This window comes from Triturus cristatus, chromosome 8 (assembly GCF_964204655.1).
Source record: "Triturus cristatus chromosome 8, aTriCri1.1, whole genome shotgun sequence".
Taxonomy (NCBI): domain Eukaryota; kingdom Metazoa; phylum Chordata; class Amphibia; order Caudata; family Salamandridae; genus Triturus; species Triturus cristatus.
The window spans coordinates 1,186,120,942-1,186,139,330 of NC_140591.1; the positions used below are offsets into that span (position 1 = coordinate 1,186,120,942).

Below are 18,389 nucleotides of genomic sequence, written 5' to 3' on the forward strand. Positions count from 1 at the left end.
AAGCTCTGAGCAAAAGCATGTTTGTCAAAGGACAACAAGAACGGAAGCATTTTCAATATAATATACTGTGAATTCATAGTTGTTGCTTATGTACCTTATGCAATTTACAGCCATCGAGAAAGCCAATAGTGCTGGCTTGTTGTAGGTGCAATGTTACTTGTGTTATATATCTGGATGAAAAGACAGAGGCAGCAAATACCAGTCAGGCGGCACACTATGTTAAGCACAGATTTTTAGCTTAAGTGTTTTGAGCCACACCCTTAATTACATCGGCCACGCTCCTATGCAATAGGCCTCGCCTTTCATTAAGTTAAAGCCATTTGCTTTGCTATACAATACCATTAGCAAAGCAAATGGCTTTAACTTAATCAAAGGCGAGACCTATTGCATTTTCAATGCTTGTTTCTCTTTGTATTGTAGTACCTGTAGACAGAAAGCAGAGGCTCCTCTCTTCACAGAATTTTACCACCTTACCCTTTAGCACCCAAATTTTGTTTGCCTCCTTGGACATACTCTTCTTTGGTTCTCGCCCTTCTGGTCAGCTCTCCGTACCTCACCAGCTCGGTTTATGCTTTATAGGTACATCCGTATTCTGAATTTAGAATGGAATAAATAGGACTTCAAATGCAAGGCTGCAAAGAAAAAAATTGACTGAAAGGTTGTGGTCGTGAATTGAAAAGTGTAATTTGAGAGGCCTGATATGTAAAAGTCACCATGTCATCATTGTAAGCATAACAAACCATGCATGAACAGGTAAAATGTGATTGCTTGAATAAGTGATCAAATTAAATGACAACCTCTAGCACTTTGAACTGCTTTGTCAGGGTTGCAACACTTTAAAAAATCATTTTAATGTCTACACCCATCTGCATGATGCTTTTACTTTTCAGATACTGTAAAAATCATTGTTCAAAGATTCTTCTGGCGGTGCTAATGGAGTGCACCAGTGGCGGTTGTGACATATGTAGGTACCCTCAGTGTACATCATGTAGCACAATGGAAAAAGCTGTTAACATAAGCGCCCTGAATTCATAAAAATATTTTTTTGCCATAAATGTACATTTAGGATTTAAAAATGCCTCAATTTACACCTGCCTGGAAGTCACAAAATAATTCCTGGCAGCTGCACATGGATTTGCTGCTTCATGGTTCTTTGTCTTTGGTGCAGAAAAATTCTTAGCATAAATCCCCTGCAAAGGGTGGGGGACAGACGTTACAGGGAGTAGGTGGCCTTATTAGTTTGTGTACAGTCACAAACTTGTACTAATGTGGACATTCACAAACTGAAATCCACCCCTTTCCCACCCTGAAAATGGTCGGAAAGTTACATTTGCCCTAGACCTGAGTAACTCCAATTTGGATAGGCATGGGAAAAGCGCGTCCTAATATTGGTTGGAGTAAAGGAAAAAGGAATTCCTCCATGGGGAAAATGGAGCGATAACTTACCGGTTGCGAGTCCATCTCTTGCTGTGATAAATTACATTGTGAGGCCCCTGGGCCTCCCTTCACAAACCTTCCTCAAGCTATTAAAAAAAAAAAAACTCCCCCTTCTTACTTCCTGTTGTGTACCAAGCCCACAAACTCAGTTGGACTGGCTGACGGGGTGGGAGGGAGGGGCTAATTCATCACAGCAAGTAATGCTATTACCGGTAAGTAATCGTCGCATTACCTCCTCGTCCCTCTCGCCACGCTGAATTAAACTGTGCGATGTGCCCAAGCCACAAACTGGACCAGGACAACTGTAAATCATATGCAGACACAAAGTTTAATCAAAAGACGAAAAAACATTTACAGTACTGAAGCCAGCACCCTGGATGTGGCACCTCGGGCCCTGGACCACCCGATAAAGGGTAATAAATGTAGAATGAACTGCCCAAACGGCAGCTCAACAAATCTCCTGCAGAGGCACCCTGAACCTCCGCAACAGAAGTGGACATGTCCCTTGTTGACCTCCCCTGGATGTCCAGAGGAGGCAACAAACCAAACTGCTTGTATGCCAGTAGAATCACAGATCTGATCCACCAACTCAAGGTCTGAGTAGAAGGCTTACCAGCAGGACCAAAATTCACAAACAGTGGAGGAAACTCCTTCACCCGTTCCAGGTAGATCAAAACTGTCCTCTGAACATTGAGAATGAAGTGCCATCTCCTCAGGAAACTGAGGATCCGGAAAAAATACATGAAGAATCACTTCCTGCTGGAGATGGAACATAGACCTCACCTTTGGGACAAAACCAGTACCCAACCAAAGGACAATCCTGTCATCAAAGACCCTGAAAAAAGGAGGGAGACAACACAGAAAACCAAACTCCTCAGGTGGCGAGCTGAAGTAACGACCACCAAGAACACCTTTAGAGTCGGAGGACTGAGCTCCACTGAAGACAAAAGTTCAAACGGGGAATACCGGAGAGCACGAACACCGACTGTAAATCCCAAGAAGGACACCACTTGTGGCACAGGCCGGAGATTAGAAAACCCCTTAAAAAGTCTCGAGACCCACCCTTAATCATCCAGCAGACCACCCCGTGGACACCAACCACCAACCACCTTAACAGCCGTGCACTGAACTTTGAGTGGCAGGACTAATGCCCAACTGAAACCCATCCTGATAAAAGTCCAGGATCTGGGGAGAGAAACAGAAAAGAGAAGCAGGTGCTTATCACAATGTCTCTAAAAGATCTTACAGTGCCAGACATATGAAAACCTGGAGGACAATTTCTGGAGGCCTGAACAAAGGAAGAGACCGAGATACAGGTAGAAAGACCCAAACCCCTATGACACCCCCCCCCCCCCTCTCAACCTCCAAGCAGTCCACTTGGTTTTCGCCATAGACCTGACCCAGAGAACCAGGAACCTTAGAGGGCATGGTACCAAGGGGAAGCCGTACCTCGGGACCCACCATCACCATCAGGAGAGGAAACCAAGTACAATGGGGCCATGCCGGAACCACCAGAATGCTTTGAGCCCACTCTCTCTGGACCCAAATCAGAAACTTCTGGATTAAAGGAAATGGAGGAAAACTAAACTTCAGACCAGACAGTCAAGGATACGGCAGGGCATCCACTCTCAACATAGATTCCTCCCATCCCCTGGAAAAGAACCATGGAAGAAGGACATTGTGAAGACTCGCAAACTGATCCACCCGGGGACTTCCCCACAATGACACACTCTGGCAAGCACATTTGGGAAGAGATACCGAATTCCTGAGAGGATGGAAACTTCCTGCTGAGATTGGCCTGAGAATTCAAAATATCCTGAATGTAAATGGCCCGGAGAGATCCCCACATGAGACTGAGCCCAGAGAAACAGTTGATCCGCAATCCAAGACTATGACTGAGCCCTTATCCCCCTCACCCCCTTGCCGGTTGCCCTAGGACTTTGCATTGGTATTGTCTCTACGAGCGACCACGTCTCTTGGCCCAACAGCAGGTGAGAAAAGTGAAGAGGGCAAGACGAATCACCTCCAGTTCTCTTCAGTTGGACGACTGACCACTCTGACTGACATCCCAGGTTCCCTTGACTTGCAGGGCTCCTTGTTCCCTATCCAGTCTCACTGGCATCCATCATAACAACCAGCAGAGCAGGAGCAGACAAGCTAACACCCTTCAGAATGTTGGAAGAAATGAGCCAGCTCCAGAGTACTCTCCAAACCACCATAGTTACTGGAATCCGGCAAACCATATCCTGCACACTGGGCACCTAGTGGTGGAGATGAATCTCATCAGGATATTGAGATGCCACCATGCCCAGAGAACTAAAGAAAACAGTGGCAGCCATATCGCCCTGCACCCTCATCCAGAGTGGTACTGGCAGGGAAGTAGCCAACAGGTCCCTCAAATGAGAGTGAATCTTGACCATGCTCGAATCCAGCAGTGACCAATCCCAGGTCCGTCTTAGACCAGACTCCAGTGAAGACCTGATCCTGCGCTGGGTTCAGCTAGGATTTCTTTGTATTCACCAGAAACCCATGAGAAGCCAGAAGAGACAGAACCATGGCCACATGATTAGAGGTCAGGAGAAGAGAATTGCCTTTCACCAGACAGTCTTCTAGGTAGGGAAAGATGGAAGTCCCCTGCAGGTAAAGAACAGCCATCATGGGAGCCAACACCTTCGTAAAGACACGGGGCATAGATTTCAGTCTGAATGGAAGAACCCAGAACTGGAAATGAGTCTGGCCCACAGCAAATCTCAGAAACTGCTGATGACTCGATGGACAGGGACATGCAGATATGCATCCTGAAGGTCTATGGTTGCCACATTCTCCTCCGGAGGTATCGGAGGAATGAGCTTCTGCAATGACAACATTTTGAAAGGGATGGGCGCCACCCAGCAATTGAGACTCTTCAGCAACACAGGCTGAAACTCTCCGGGCTCTTTCTGAAACAAAAAAAGGATCGAAACCCCCCCCCCTCACGACCTGATCCAGAGGCACGTGATGATAGAATTATTCTGCAGCAGAGGAGCCATGCCTGCCAACAAGGCCTTCCTCCACACTGGGTTCCTGGGGACAGGAGTAGAGATGCATCCCGTATCAGGTGGAGGAGAGACAAAGTCGAGAAGGTAAACAACCCGAATGATACTCCGCACCAAAGAGTCTGTGATAGAGCGAGTCCATTCTGCCAGAAAACCTCCTATCCTGCCTCCCACCGGACCTGGATCTGAGGACCAGCCATAGTCTGGACCACTCATTCGAAGGCTCAGCCCTAGCAGAAGAATCCTGCGGTTTGTTCCTCCTGGGGTGAAATCGATGCTTGCAGAAAGAATTAGAGGGAGAATCCTTACGAGATGAGTCCCTAGACTGTTTAGTATCCATCCGATTCCAGGGCTTTGCAGACTTCCCAGCTGAAGAGTTATGCCAGGTATGCTTTTTGTCTCTAAAGGATTTCTTGATCAGTACATCCAAACCTTCTCCAAATAACCAGCCACCTTTAAATGGCACCTTCAGGAAGGAAGATTTCCCCGCAAAATCAGACTTCCAGTCTCCTAGCCAGAGGTTCCGTCTGGACATGACCATACTCTCGGAAGCCACGGGTGTTGCTTTAATAACGTCTGCCAACACATCCGCTAGGGACTTCGCCTGCTGTTCCATGTGAAATAGAGTATCCGCCACATCTAACCCCTCTGGCATGGCTTCTGCCAGGAGCTCAAAATCCTTAACCAAGGACTGAGCAGTCAAGGCCCTATAGGAAGCAGTCCTCAGATTCCGATTCGATGGTGCAAACTTTTTTTTTCAGGCTTCCATTAACCTTGTGATCTACCTGATCGGACGGGGAGCAGTCATCCATATTCAAAGAGGATCAGCCAATTAGAGGGGCCAAGATAGAAACCCCATTAATGGCATGAGGTAATATCTCATCATCATTCTCCAAGGCATAAGACTTCTGGAGAAATATTGGAATTTGGCTATGTTCAGATTCTTCCCAGGATAGGAAGGTAGCATCCTTAATTTGAGGTGCAAAGGCAACACCAGCATTGCAGGCCTTGTAAATTACGGAAACAGGCCCTCAGCAGCCCACTCCACCGAAGGCGGTGCCATACCCAGGTTATCTCTAATATGAGATAGGATGTCAGACAGTTCCTCTTTGGATATGGATGTGCCTCCAGCAGCCATATGCCTATCAGGTTCCAAGTCCACATCAGAATCCAAATCCATGCCCCTGTCATAATGAGGAAGCCTTCGTAGACCTGTGCTTAGTATCAAGAGCCTTAGCCACTGTCTCATTAATCATCTCCTGGACTTCCAGCGCCATGAGGGAAACGGATCAAGTCACCGAGGCACCCTCCAAACCCCCACACTGTTCCTCCTGCAGAACATGCCCTTCCCACAGAAGGAGACTGAGAACGATGCCTCTTTGCAGATCGCCTCTCCATCGTAAATATACCAGTGAAACAGAAGAGAAAACCTACCTTAAATGCCCCTAACCAAGGCCCAATAGGAGAAATATCACCCCCCCCCCCCACTCCAAAGCACAAGAACCTCCGAGCAAGCATCCCCTGCAGCAGGACCAACCAGACTAGCTGAAATAATAATCACCAATGGCATTGTTTCTGAAGAACATACAAAGAAAATGCCCCGAAGAACCATCTGTAATCGCAAAACGGATCCTGTTTACCTGAGAAGCCTGCCAACATGAAAAATGCAATCACATGGCCATAGAGGAAGCATTAAATCTCCCTGGCAACCAGGACACACACCCAGCCAGCCATAGGGGGGCACCTCACTCCCAGCCCCGGAAGTGGAGACATGAGGAAGAAACATGCGAGCTCCAACCTGAGGCAGAGCAAACAGGCGAGCCATGCAGGGAGCTGTTCCCTTCCTCAGATCTGACCATGACAGCCAGGGCCGGACTGGGAACAGAAACAGTCACTGGCAAACTGCTCAGCTGCCCCCCCTGGGGTGAGGGGGGGGTGCAGCTGAGTAGTTTGCGACGGCCGGTTGCGGCCGATTTTGTTACAGGGGGCCGATATTGCCAACTCTGGTAACAAAAATGCCCCCCCCCGAGGAGCCCAAAAGCAGCCCCTATCCTAGTGACCTACCGGTGAAACGCCCGGTGCCCGCTGTGGCCAGACCGGCTCTAATGACAGCAGTAATCTTACCTTCCCGATCCCGCGAACATGATCCTCTCCGTACCGCCAGTCCTCCAACCACCGGCACTGCAAGGCAGTGGAGCATTTGGCAGATGCGCTGAAGCAGGTGCACCGCACCTGCCCAAAGGAGTCGCACAAAAAAAGGGACAGGAAGAAGGGAGGGGGATTTATTTAGATTGAGGAAGGTTTGTGAAGCGAGGCAGAGGGGCATCACAGTGTAATTCAGCATTGTCCTGGTGAGAGGGACGGGTAGGTAATTTGCATTTGCAGAGCATCCTACATTCCACCTGTGCTTAAATCTACACTACTTAATTGTTTGTGCAAGTGGAGTAGGAGCCTACAAGCGATGTCACATGACATTCTCTGTAGTACACCCGGAAATCTGCACCTCGTGCACATACTGTACTTCTAGGAATGTTTGTGAATCCCCAAGTGAATAAATCTGCTCTTATGTGTAGATGTACTTTTAAGGGTGCACATTTACCACTGTCTTTATGAATAGTATCCTACGTAATTATCTTTGCATTTGTGTAGCTTAAGGTTGAAGTTCCACTTTGTAGTTACTGCTTCTGCAAAAATCGGCAGTTTCTGGAGGTTTTGGGATGGTTACATTTAAAGGTCCTCAAAAGTACAATATTAGCATTTAATATTTACTAGGGTGTTCACTTCTTTAAGAGTGTAATTACATTTTCTGCACCGTAATGCTTTCTAAATTGCTTTTATAGTAATGTTTTTCTTTTATTTGTTAAGCACTAAATAGACCCTGGCCTAAGGTCTGTATTTGAGGACTTGTTTGGATGTGCATGCATTATGGTTCTCTCCTGCTTCTAAAGCAGGATCCCATCTGCCTCTTGTGAACCTCCAGACATTTTACTTTTCCTGTACATCGTTTTGACCTCCACTAAGACCCCTAGCGTTTGCCTCAGTTGTGTGTTTCTGTGTAAAGAAACCAATTCTGCTCCTTAAAAGAAACTTCATTAGTAATCGATGTGAAACCTGCTACCGATTGGTATGAAAAAACTGCCAAATAAGTCTCCCCTGTGCATGTGGATAGAAACCACGTGTTGTAGGGGAAACCTGTTCATCATACCCTCACATTAGCTGTGCGACAACCTCGCATACTTCTTCCACAACAAGATTCCAACGATATACAGAAACTTCAAACCCCAACCCACACTTACAGACTTCCTTGACACGTCACCACCGTAACTGACATGAACCACACACTGACCACCTCGAACATCCTCTCCACCCAGGACTCCACCTCCACCATGAAATCCATCCAGTGGGGAGCTCCCACAGACCCATGCCTGCACAACATCTTCAACCTCCGAGACCAAAGGATCGGCCTGGAATTTACCACCCTACACAACATCTTTATATCTACAGCAACATTTTCAGACACCTGGAAGCATCCCAAAGCCAGATCACTACTCAAAAAACCCTCCGCCGACTCCAGAAAATTAAAAAACTGCCAGTCAATCTCCCTGTTTCCATTCCCAGCGAAGGTACTGGAAAAGATCATCAACAATCAACTCATGACACATCTGGGGCTGAACCAGCTACTCAATGCCTCCTAATTCGACTTCCGCAGCAATCACAGCACTTAAACCGCCCTGATCCCAGCCACTGATGACATCCGAACCCTCCTCGTGTGAGGAGAAACCACAGCTTTGATCGGCCCCAACCTCTCGGCAGTCTTTGGCACCGTACGCCATCACACGCTGATCGAAAAGACTCCACCACATCAGCATCCAAGGGGACGTGCTTAGATGAATCATCTCCTTCCTCACTGTAAGAGCCCAGAGGAGCCACCTCCCACTTTTCACCTCTGAACCCAAGGAGATCACCTGCTGTGTGCTCCAGAGCTCATCCTTCAGCCCCACGCTCTTCAACGCATATATGACCTCACTGGCCAACATATTCAGATGCCGCGGTCTCAACATAACTTCCTATGCAGACGACACCCAGTTTATCCTTTCACTCACCGACGACCCCACCACCGCCAGAACCAACTTCCACAGACGCATGACAAATGTTGCCAATTGGAAGAACAACTGCCTGTAGCTGAACACAGACAAGATGGAAGTACTAATATTTGGCAACAGCAGCAACACATGGAACGACTTCTGGTGGCAATCAGACTTAGGAGCTGCACCCACTCCCACAGACCAAACTAGAAACCTCAGAATAATCATTGACAACAAGCTCACCATAAAATTACAGATCAACGCAGTCTCCTCCACCTGCTTCCTCACTCTGCACATGCTACGTAAGATCTTCAAGTGGCTACACTTACACACAAGATGCACTGTGACACAGGCCCTCATCACCAGCCAACTGGATTACAACAGCGCCCTCTATGGAGAGAATCATGGCACACCTCCTACAGAGACTTCAGACCATACAGAACGCCTCAGCCAGAATCATCCATGGCAATACCCGATGAATCCACATCCTACCCCACCTCAGGCAACTACACTGGCTCCCTGGACAGAAGAGATGCCAATTCAAGCTGTTGATCCATGCACACAGGGCTCTACACAACCAAGGACCTGCTTATATTTACCACTGCCTGAACTACCACCAACTGTTGAAGACTACGTTCTGCCTTCCTTTCACTTGCCCATACTCCCCACAAGTAGCAAAGCAGAAGAGGAGGATGCTCCTTCTCCCACTTTGCAGTAAAGACCTGAAATAGCCTCCCCATGCACCTCCGGACCATCACCTCCCTTGCGGAATTCCGAATGGCCCTCAAGATCTGGCTGTTCGAATAAGCCTCCTGGACCTGCAAGCACCTGCATATCCAATGAGGTGATTAGCTGTGCTTTATAAAACCTGATTGATTGATTTTTATTTGCCGGACTTGACTTTTAGGTTTTTGCTTGCATAGGGCACACTTAGCCTGCAGGTTAACATACCATTTAAGTCTTGAAAATATTTAAAAATACATATTCCCATGGTTGCAGCACCTACATTTACAGCATTTTGAAGGCGTACGCATTTAAATCTAAAACACCCATTATTGGAAATACTTTGACATTGCATTTGTCAAGCATAGTTTTAGAGAAATCAATATAACTGTCAACTATTGTATTATAATACACATTTGTTTGGCTTTGGTAAAGTGAAATGGCCCAGTAAAATTGTTTCGCCAGCCTGGTAGCATTTTAACTGGGATGGCCCAACCAGAGAGCCCAGGGTAACCCATTAAGGTGATTATTAGGCATGTCAGGAGATGTATTGCTATCCAAGGAAATAACTTGGACCACAGATTTTTGGGCGCCCCCCCAATGACGACCTTATCTATGATTTCCCTCACTACTACCCTCCAACTGTGTCCTTTTTCTCTGCATAGCACCTCTGTGTCTAAAATGTTTTTATAGACCAACTCATAGTTCACTCACACAGTCAAAACTGCCACTAGACAAAACTCCTATCTCTTGCCAGCAGGAACATCAATCTTCTCTGTTATCTTGACATTTTAATTGTTGCCTGAAAACTGCTGAACACACAAGAAGCTCTGCAGCATTTGCTTTCAAGCACACAAGTTATTTTTAATCTCAGTGCACCCGCCCACCAAACCCCCCTTCCCCTTCCTCCCCTGCCAGCGCCAGGTGCGGCTGCACCGTTCTCACCACCGTTAATCTGGCCATGGGGCCCCCACTGCACCTGGATTATTGCTATTTTTTGACTGCCAAACCATTGGTTACGGAGCCCATTATTCCTGCTTGCATTAGGTCCATACAACCATTGCTACATCCCTGCCTCTTCTGCAGACCTCTCAGCCAGCAACCAAACTGCAGCTTAAAATTTTAACAGCAGCTCTCTTGACAAGTCAGTGTCCTTCTTCCCGAAATCTTCTCAAGACTTGGTAATTATCTATAATTCCCTCTTGCTTAACCAACGTGTGAACACATTTTGGTGAAATGCGTATATATAATTGCACCCTTTTTTAGGTCTCGCCTACGCAGTGCTCATGCGCTGCATAGGAGAGACCTTTAGTCATTGGCACAGCTTTGTGGCCAAAAACGTGCACGCATTCCATTGCCTTCAATGGCAACGCGTGCATGTGTGGCGATTCACTTGGGGAAGTGAGCGGCTGGTGCCATATGTTATCAATTATCGCGGCGCCAGCCACTCGCTCCCGCAAGTGAATCGCGCTGGCCCTCTCCTCTCCCCCCCCACTACTGCTGCGCGAGGCGCGCGCGTGCTTGTTTATGGTGAAGTCCCCACCTTTAAGTAATTGGATACCATGTTGAAAGAATCACAGTACACATTATATCTCTTTCTGCTCTGTATAACTAGGAATTAACTGTGTCCGTTTGGTTAGCAAGATATGTCTGGATCATCTTGAGTGTTGCCGTAGGTACTACCATGCACTGGATTAGAAGGCAAATGTTTATCAAGCCCCTATAACATTCTGTAAATTCAAAAGTCAACAAGGGCAAATATTTTCTTTCATCAGAAATTCGGAACAACAAATCATGTCGATTTTGTCATAAAGTCAATTTTAGCTGGTTCTATTAGCTATTCATCTTTCTCAGTTCTCCTTTTCTTGCACCTACTACACTTTATAACACCTAGCTGTGTATTTGGTTTCTACAGCTGGGCAGAGGTACTTGTTTTCTGTAGTTATACAGTGCAGGCTATGTATTCATTTAAATAATCTAACCAGGAGCTCTTCTGGACTGTGATTCTTAGTCGCACTCCTGTGACTTTAATATTGGTTTCAAATTGTACTGTTGCAACCATTCTTAACCCCTCCCTCTCAACCCCCCAGAAAATCACATCTGTTAGAATTCTGGCCTTGGACATCATGCAGGAAGGGCTGTTTCGGAGTTAAATATAGAGGGGTTTGCACACTGAAAGCCTTTCAAAGCTGGATGGCTTAAGTTAAGCCCACTCGGTAAGAGGGTTGTTGTAGAGCAGCTACTCGAACACTCTTCAGGAATCTATCCTCCTTTAAGGACGGGCCGATAATCTGCCAGAATTGTGTGACCCAGGAACACGAGTGAAAAGCTTGGTTTCAAAGGCTTCAGGCCCCCGTTTAGCTGGATTTAAAGTACACAGGCTTTGCAAAACTCTTTAGTTCACAAAAGAAAAGTAAACTGAATATGCTCCTCACATTTATTGTCCTCCGATTCCATTTTGTCTCAAATGATGGGTTTGGTGGATAGGGGTGTGGCTCGGCATCAAGCCTCAGTAAGTACATTTGTCCACCTCAAGGCTTAACAAAGAGACTGCTCCTCTCTTCAGACACTGTACTCTGCATGAGTTCATCAAGTCTTGCCTGCTTATTCTTCTAGAACTTTCATCAGCCTTCGCTACTGTCAACCACTGCTCCCTGCTTAAGGTGCTGAAATAACGACTTGACTTTAAGGGAAAAGTTATTACCTGATTTACCTCCTATCTCTCGAACCACTCTTAGGGAGTCAGAATAGGGATTTCCCTATCCAGAGAAGTCAGGCATCCACAAGAAGTCCCACAGGGATCAATTCTGTCAACTTTTTTATTTAACTGCAACTTGGTGCCTTTTGGAGCGATCCTCTAAGAGATTCTGATTTATTATCACCAATATGCGAATAATATCCAAATCTAATTTAAGATTATCTTCCTGAACTACATCTTCCTGTTCTACAACCAGATCAGAAGTGAATGTCTGACCATCACCTAAATAAAACCAAACCCAATAAAAAATGAATTCCTACTAATCTTTCAAAAAAATGCAGCCTAGTTGATTGCCTCTTCTCCTTGGAGTTTCAAGGCGGATATTTTGGTGAATGCCAAATCACTTGGATCCCTACTTGACAACTGGGTAAACCTATGTAGCCACGTCTTCAAGATGGTCAAGAATGTACAATATTAATGGGAGCTACTTTGGGACATCAGATATTTCTTTCATGACCAGCATCTAAAGTCTGTCGTCCACACTTTCCAGACTAGATTACGGAAACTCTCTTCCCACCAGACTCCTCAAAATATACCCCCACCCAAGAGTTTTTTCATACAGTCGTCTGCTTTGTATCGGGTTACACTAACTTTTACCACATCTCTCCCACACTGCTTGTCCTTGAATGGCTCCACATTGATACAAGAGCACACTTGAAGACTGAATGAATTACTAACAGAGCCCTTTATAACCCCACACATGCCTATCTGAAAAAAATAGAAAATCTCAGGTACCCATTAGGGGTCAAGGAAAGCAGAATCTGTCCTCCTACAGACTCACATTCAAGCAAGATTGGTAGATGAGGCAATCATTCTCTGGCAATATAACTGTGATGTGACGCTCTCTTCCAGCCATTCACACTAACCCATGTCTTTCTGCCTTAAAAAACAACAAGCATTGGCATAGCCAATAGGTCTCACCTTTGTGAATTTATAAGTGTTTAGCCATGCAACAGCTGATGTTGTTGCACTAAGTATATTGTGCTGGATAACTAAACACTTATAAGGTCCCAAAGGCGGGACCTATTGGCTATGCCAATGCTTGTTTAAAGTAGCACCAGGGTGAGTTTCAGAATAAGTGGGCAGTTGGATGTGAGCTTCTAAGCTGAACGGGTATCTGTCCTTTCACTGATTTCTGAAACTAAAGCTGCATTTCATACTGGGACGTTGGCAATGTGAATTCATTTTTAGCAGGGAGTTTCATGAATTGTTGAGGTTTGAAGGAATTCTACTGATTGACAATGTATCAGCGAGTTGGGTCACAAATATTGCACACATAGCCGAGCAAATCTGAGTTTGGTGCTCCTCAGCTGCTGCATGGCTGGAATACTCCATAAGAAAAGAGCAGAGCCTACACTTATTTTTTTTTTTGATCCAGCAAATGGGATCAAATGGTATGGTAACTCACAAGTTGGGTGTTGGACAGGATGCCCTGGGCATCCTGACAACGCCGTATGCTGCCCGAACGAAATGCACTTCAGGTATTTATGATGTGGCCATTATAATGGCGCTGGCCCTTCTCACCGGTGCTGCTATACTTTCAGTGGTGGGTTTCAGCAGTTTTTGTATGGCCGCTGTGTTTTAACAGGATGGTGCCGCTACTTCTAACCCGGTCTGCTTCAACTATTAATGCAGTAGTACCAGCACTTCAGAAGGACTGCTTTACTTTTTATTTTTGGTCAGCTATTTTTATTTTGTTCAGTGTGTGCAACCAGAAAGGTCTGGAAATAGAGCAGGCAGCATGCACATATTCTGATAAAGAATGCTACACTAGCACCTAGAACAAGTGTGGGCAACACCATTTGGTCTCTCCTTTTAAAAGCAATGGCGACCTACTGGCATTGCTAGTTCTCTTTTATCGATACTGTTTGATCGTCAAAGTATTTTGCTGATGCTAAAAAAGGGGAAAAAAACCATGTGTGTGCACATCTGCTTCATGACACTCGCTTACCCAATTTAAGGGATCGTGTTAATGCTTTTCCAGTCCATGGCGTAATTAACATAGTAAGGGGTTTCCAACTGGTAGCTCATGAGCTACTGTTGCTCTCCGGCTACCTTGGAGTAGCTCACCTGTGTGCAGCCCAGCGTATTACATTTGAAAGCTTGTGCTTGGCTGAATTAATATACATATCAAAAAATGTAGATTATAATAGACTAATAATATTAGTAGCTTTCAATGCGTTTCATTGAACATAAGTAACTCTCAGAACAAAAAAAGGTTGGAGACCCCACTAGCAACTGTGCAGATCCGTGACTGGTGCAGTATACAACCTACTGAAAAAAACGTATGTTATGGAACATTTTGGTGAGATTGACTTGGGCTCAAACGCTGAAATTGGTTGAAACTCTACATTTCGTCGGATCGATTCCCTGTCAATATCTAGAAAAGAAGGTGAAAAGCCACTTTCCTCCCTTCTGGACTTCTCGCAAAACTGTTTTGTTTCACCACGCTAGGATACCCTTCTTGGGTGAGTTTGCACTCCCTAAATGTCATCAATATAACCTATTGTGTGCCAGATTTGGTGTTTGAAAAAGGGCGTTTGGTATGCCATGTCTATAATACCTCTCTCAGTGGAGGCTAACACCTCCCCAACTTATCAGCCTCCTCAGTTCAGTTGACCTCTGGTGGAGCAGGAGCATCTCAAGCCCTTGAGAAATCTGACCAAGGACTAATCTTTTTTCTGCCAATAGTTTTACTATTTTTCATCGCTCATTAAATTTGCTTTGTACAGTGAATTTCACAGTGATCGCAAAGTGGAAACTTGCCCAATGTCTTTTAACTGGGCTAACTATGAATTTAAACACTAGAGCGTTATTTTGCTCAGGGCCGATACCCATCCTTTACACAGTTGCGACCTCTAATATACTTGAACGCGGCACAAAACCAGATTTTAGGGTATGGCGTGTCAATGCTGAAATTTAAGATCGCAGCGCTTTTGTACAATTTAAAATTAATTCAAAGTAGACCACATTCTCTGTTTTTCTGATATGAGTGTATTCTTTGTCATGTTACCCGACGCTCTGATGCACGGTAATATGCAATCCTCCATGGCTCTGTTGGGACAGTGGCACCTCTAGTTGCTGTCAGTATCCAGGTGTGGTATCAAGTATTCTCCTCAGAAAACAAACGAGACGGATTAGAATTGCAATAGTTTCACAAACAAATGACTGTCGGACCCCGTTCTGGTTGCCACAGGGCAGAATGGGGCTACTGAGCCCCCAATCGCAGCAGTTGTGGTTGTTTTGTCCTAGGATCCATCCTACTATGGCAATGCAAACTGGGCCAAGTAAAATCCTTTTTGTGCCTGGCCGTTGACATATTGAGGGCAAGCAGTCTCCGGTGTCTCAGGAAAGTAGTATGGGGCAAGAGCTTGTAACTCTAGAAACCACAGACTCCATAAAGCATTGTCCATCCCAATGCTTGTCTTTGTAGAAAAGAAAGTACTTATAATCTCACAGCAACCTCAGTACTGTACAGTCCAGTAACTAAGACATGCAGGGTTGCAGAATGCTGCATTCTATGGCGAGGAGCTACGTCCCCTTTCCTACCTGGTAATTATTCTATTTTCCCACTAGGGCAGAGGCTCCTGCTAATACCACAAACCAACCCTTCTATAGGTCTAGGCAGGATTAGATTTAAGTGCAGTTAGGTCAAATAACCTTATTGCTCTCAATAGGTCAGTTCAGCAGTTTATTATTTCTTTATAGTCTTTGTCAAGAAGAAGTTTGGACTGCAACAGAGTGGGGTGGTTTGGATTCCACCTTATGCACATTTTCCAGGCACAGGATGTGGATCCACTCTCTCTAGATTTCTGTTTGGGATGGTTCTCTTTCAAGTGGCCTTCTCAGGTTGACCTCCAGATGTCAGTCTTTCTGCAAAGTGATGTTTCTCACAGCATGTATTACTAGGGCTGGCACCATGTAGAAGTGCCCACAACATGAGCACAATGAGTTGCAAGTTCTCTGCATCTGGTTGTCATTAACTTTTCCGAAGCAGTAATCCAAGACTAGCAAAAGGGCAGGCTCTGCCTAGAATCTGGCTCGCCCCTACCATCCATCAAGTGGCAGTGTTCAGGAAGAGCTAATAGACCATGCTTTGCAAACAGGTACCTAATGGAATTTCTAAGGAGAGTCCCGTCTACATACTTCTCACTTCAGTCTCTGGGTCTCCATATCCCTGCTGCAGAAATGCAGGAAAAATACTTCAACTGTATGGTGAAGCTATGGTCAACCCTCCATATTGTGCCATGCTGAATCAGGGCCATCCTGAATGGAGGCGGCTTCCCCAAGTATTCAGACTTCCAAAAGAGTGGAGTCATACATGTCACACATGCGCTGCTCACACACATACACTCGACATGCACACAGGATGTTAGTGCAAGGTTCTATGTTTCAAATAACAGTGGAACTTTACACAAGAGGTGTCAGTAGACCTTGATTCCAGTAACTTCTTGTCACACTACAATTCCCCAAACATGGCATGCTACAACCGTAACCGGTCCGTAACCTGGGCGTTATGTTCAACAATAAACGTATAATGGAGGCTCAGGTTACTAGAACAGTGGGCAGCTGTTTGGCTATTATTAGATCTCTGCGGAAAATCTTTCCACTGCTGCCTACCCATGCGCGTGCGCTAGTGGCACGAAGCACCATCCTAAGCAGATTAGATTACTGCAATGCCCTTTGTTTGTCTCCGAAATTTCTTCTGGACAGACTTTTGAGGATTCAGTCAATGGCAGCCAAGCTAGTCTTAGGCTGGCCCAGAAGGTCCTCTTCCTCTTTGGCCTTGGCAGAATTGCATTGGCTCCCGTTGGGACAGAGAATTCAGTTTAAATCCCTCTGTTTAGTGTTTAAAGCCCTGTATGGGCTGGTACCTATCTCTATGCAGAGGAAGTTTGAGTGGTATGTTCCAGTTAGAAGCCTCCGCTCTTCGTCGACGAGACTGTTTAAGACTTCAAGGTTCAGGAAAGTTAAATCGGGTGGTAGAACCTTTGGTGTAGCAGCTGCTAGACTTTGGAATGGACTCCCATTGGAAGTGAGACAAATCGGTGATCTCCATCTTTTTAGAAGGAGACTAAAAACCTGGTTGTTCCCCAAAGTCAAGTAAGTTGTCTGGTTTTTTTTTTCTGGCACTTTTTTTACACTGTACTCTGAGTTTGCTAGTTCCAGGATAACTGTTAGGTGACAGAGCGCTTTACAAATGAAGTAAATAAATAAATAAACAACCACTGCTTTACATGATGTGCCCAGGGCATGGATAGTAGTTCCCTGCCTAGTATGCGGGCACATGTTGCTCCCATTCCAGATCTCAAGATAAGTCTGGGACTCTGCATTGTCAATGACAGACCTAAATCTCTGCATACATATACATGCCATAGAGACGAGGCTGAGTCAAAAAAGTTAGTTGAGGGGTCTGCAACATCTGTGTCCAATCTCCTGTCTACAGCCAGTCAGTAGGGCTGCCAAAGATTGGTGTGTTAACCCCTGACCTGCACAGTGAATATGCTTCACGACCCCTGGCCCCAACAAGGCTAATGCTTCAACCCCTTGAAGAAAGTACCCGAGCTGTAAGGATGGGAATATGTTCTGTGCCTGCTCTACGGCCTGAGCTGCAACTTAACCAAGAGCAGGTAAATGAGGGGCTTAGCTTGCGTACGGGAATGGTGACTGATTCAAACAAGTAAGACCACTGCACTGCTTAAGACTTTTTAAACAACTGTTACATATTTTACGCAGTAATCTGGTAAGAGTGGAGGACTATTGAAGGATGGAACGGACAATGCTGTGTGCAAGGGATGACACTTATTGTGCGGTTTCTATGCTTTCTTAACTTTGTTTTATAATCAAAAGTACTATACATTGGCACTAATGTCAAGTCTACTTTGCCCTTGAGAAGACTGACCAGAAAGGGCTTAATGGAATAAATTGCTAGATGGAAAGGAGAGCATAAGGCATTTTTTGAAAGTAGGAGAAGCTTTAAAGTCAGTCTCTGGAAAAAGTTCAGGGTTTGATGGGTGGATTTATGGTCTTTAGGGATAGAAGCTGAGAACCCTCAGTTTGGTCCAAATCACTGTGGGTTGTCCTAAAAGTGAAACAATTGAAGAATCCCAGTCACTCCATGCAGATATGCAACTTCTTTTGTAAGTACTTTTGTAAGGCTTGTTTTCCTTTCTTGTTCCAGGTGCTGCTTAAAAAGTCTGAAGGTTACTGGACTCTTCATCTTTGTAGTTGTGTGCTCTGTAAGTATGCAAAAGATATGATTCTAATTTATTAGATGTGTGGAAGGGATTGCGTGTTATGCTTTTGCAAGGACAATGGATGATCCATTCTAGGTCAATTACTTGACTGTGG

The 18,389-nt window shown here is 45.4% G+C and overlaps 1 protein-coding gene across 2 annotated transcripts in view; it reads left to right on the forward strand.

The window, feature by feature from the left end:
- The window catches only part of OCA2 (OCA2 melanosomal transmembrane protein), a 1,032,003-nt gene that overhangs the window by 269,366 nt on the left and 744,248 nt on the right, over positions 1 to 18,389 (forward strand). For both annotated transcript variants that reach the window (XM_085622873.1, XM_085622872.1), the window contains one exon: positions 18,220 to 18,277. In XM_085622873.1, the coding sequence (XP_085478999.1) occupies positions 18,220 to 18,277 (58 nt within the window). The remainder of the gene's footprint in view (positions 1 to 18,219; positions 18,278 to 18,389) is intronic.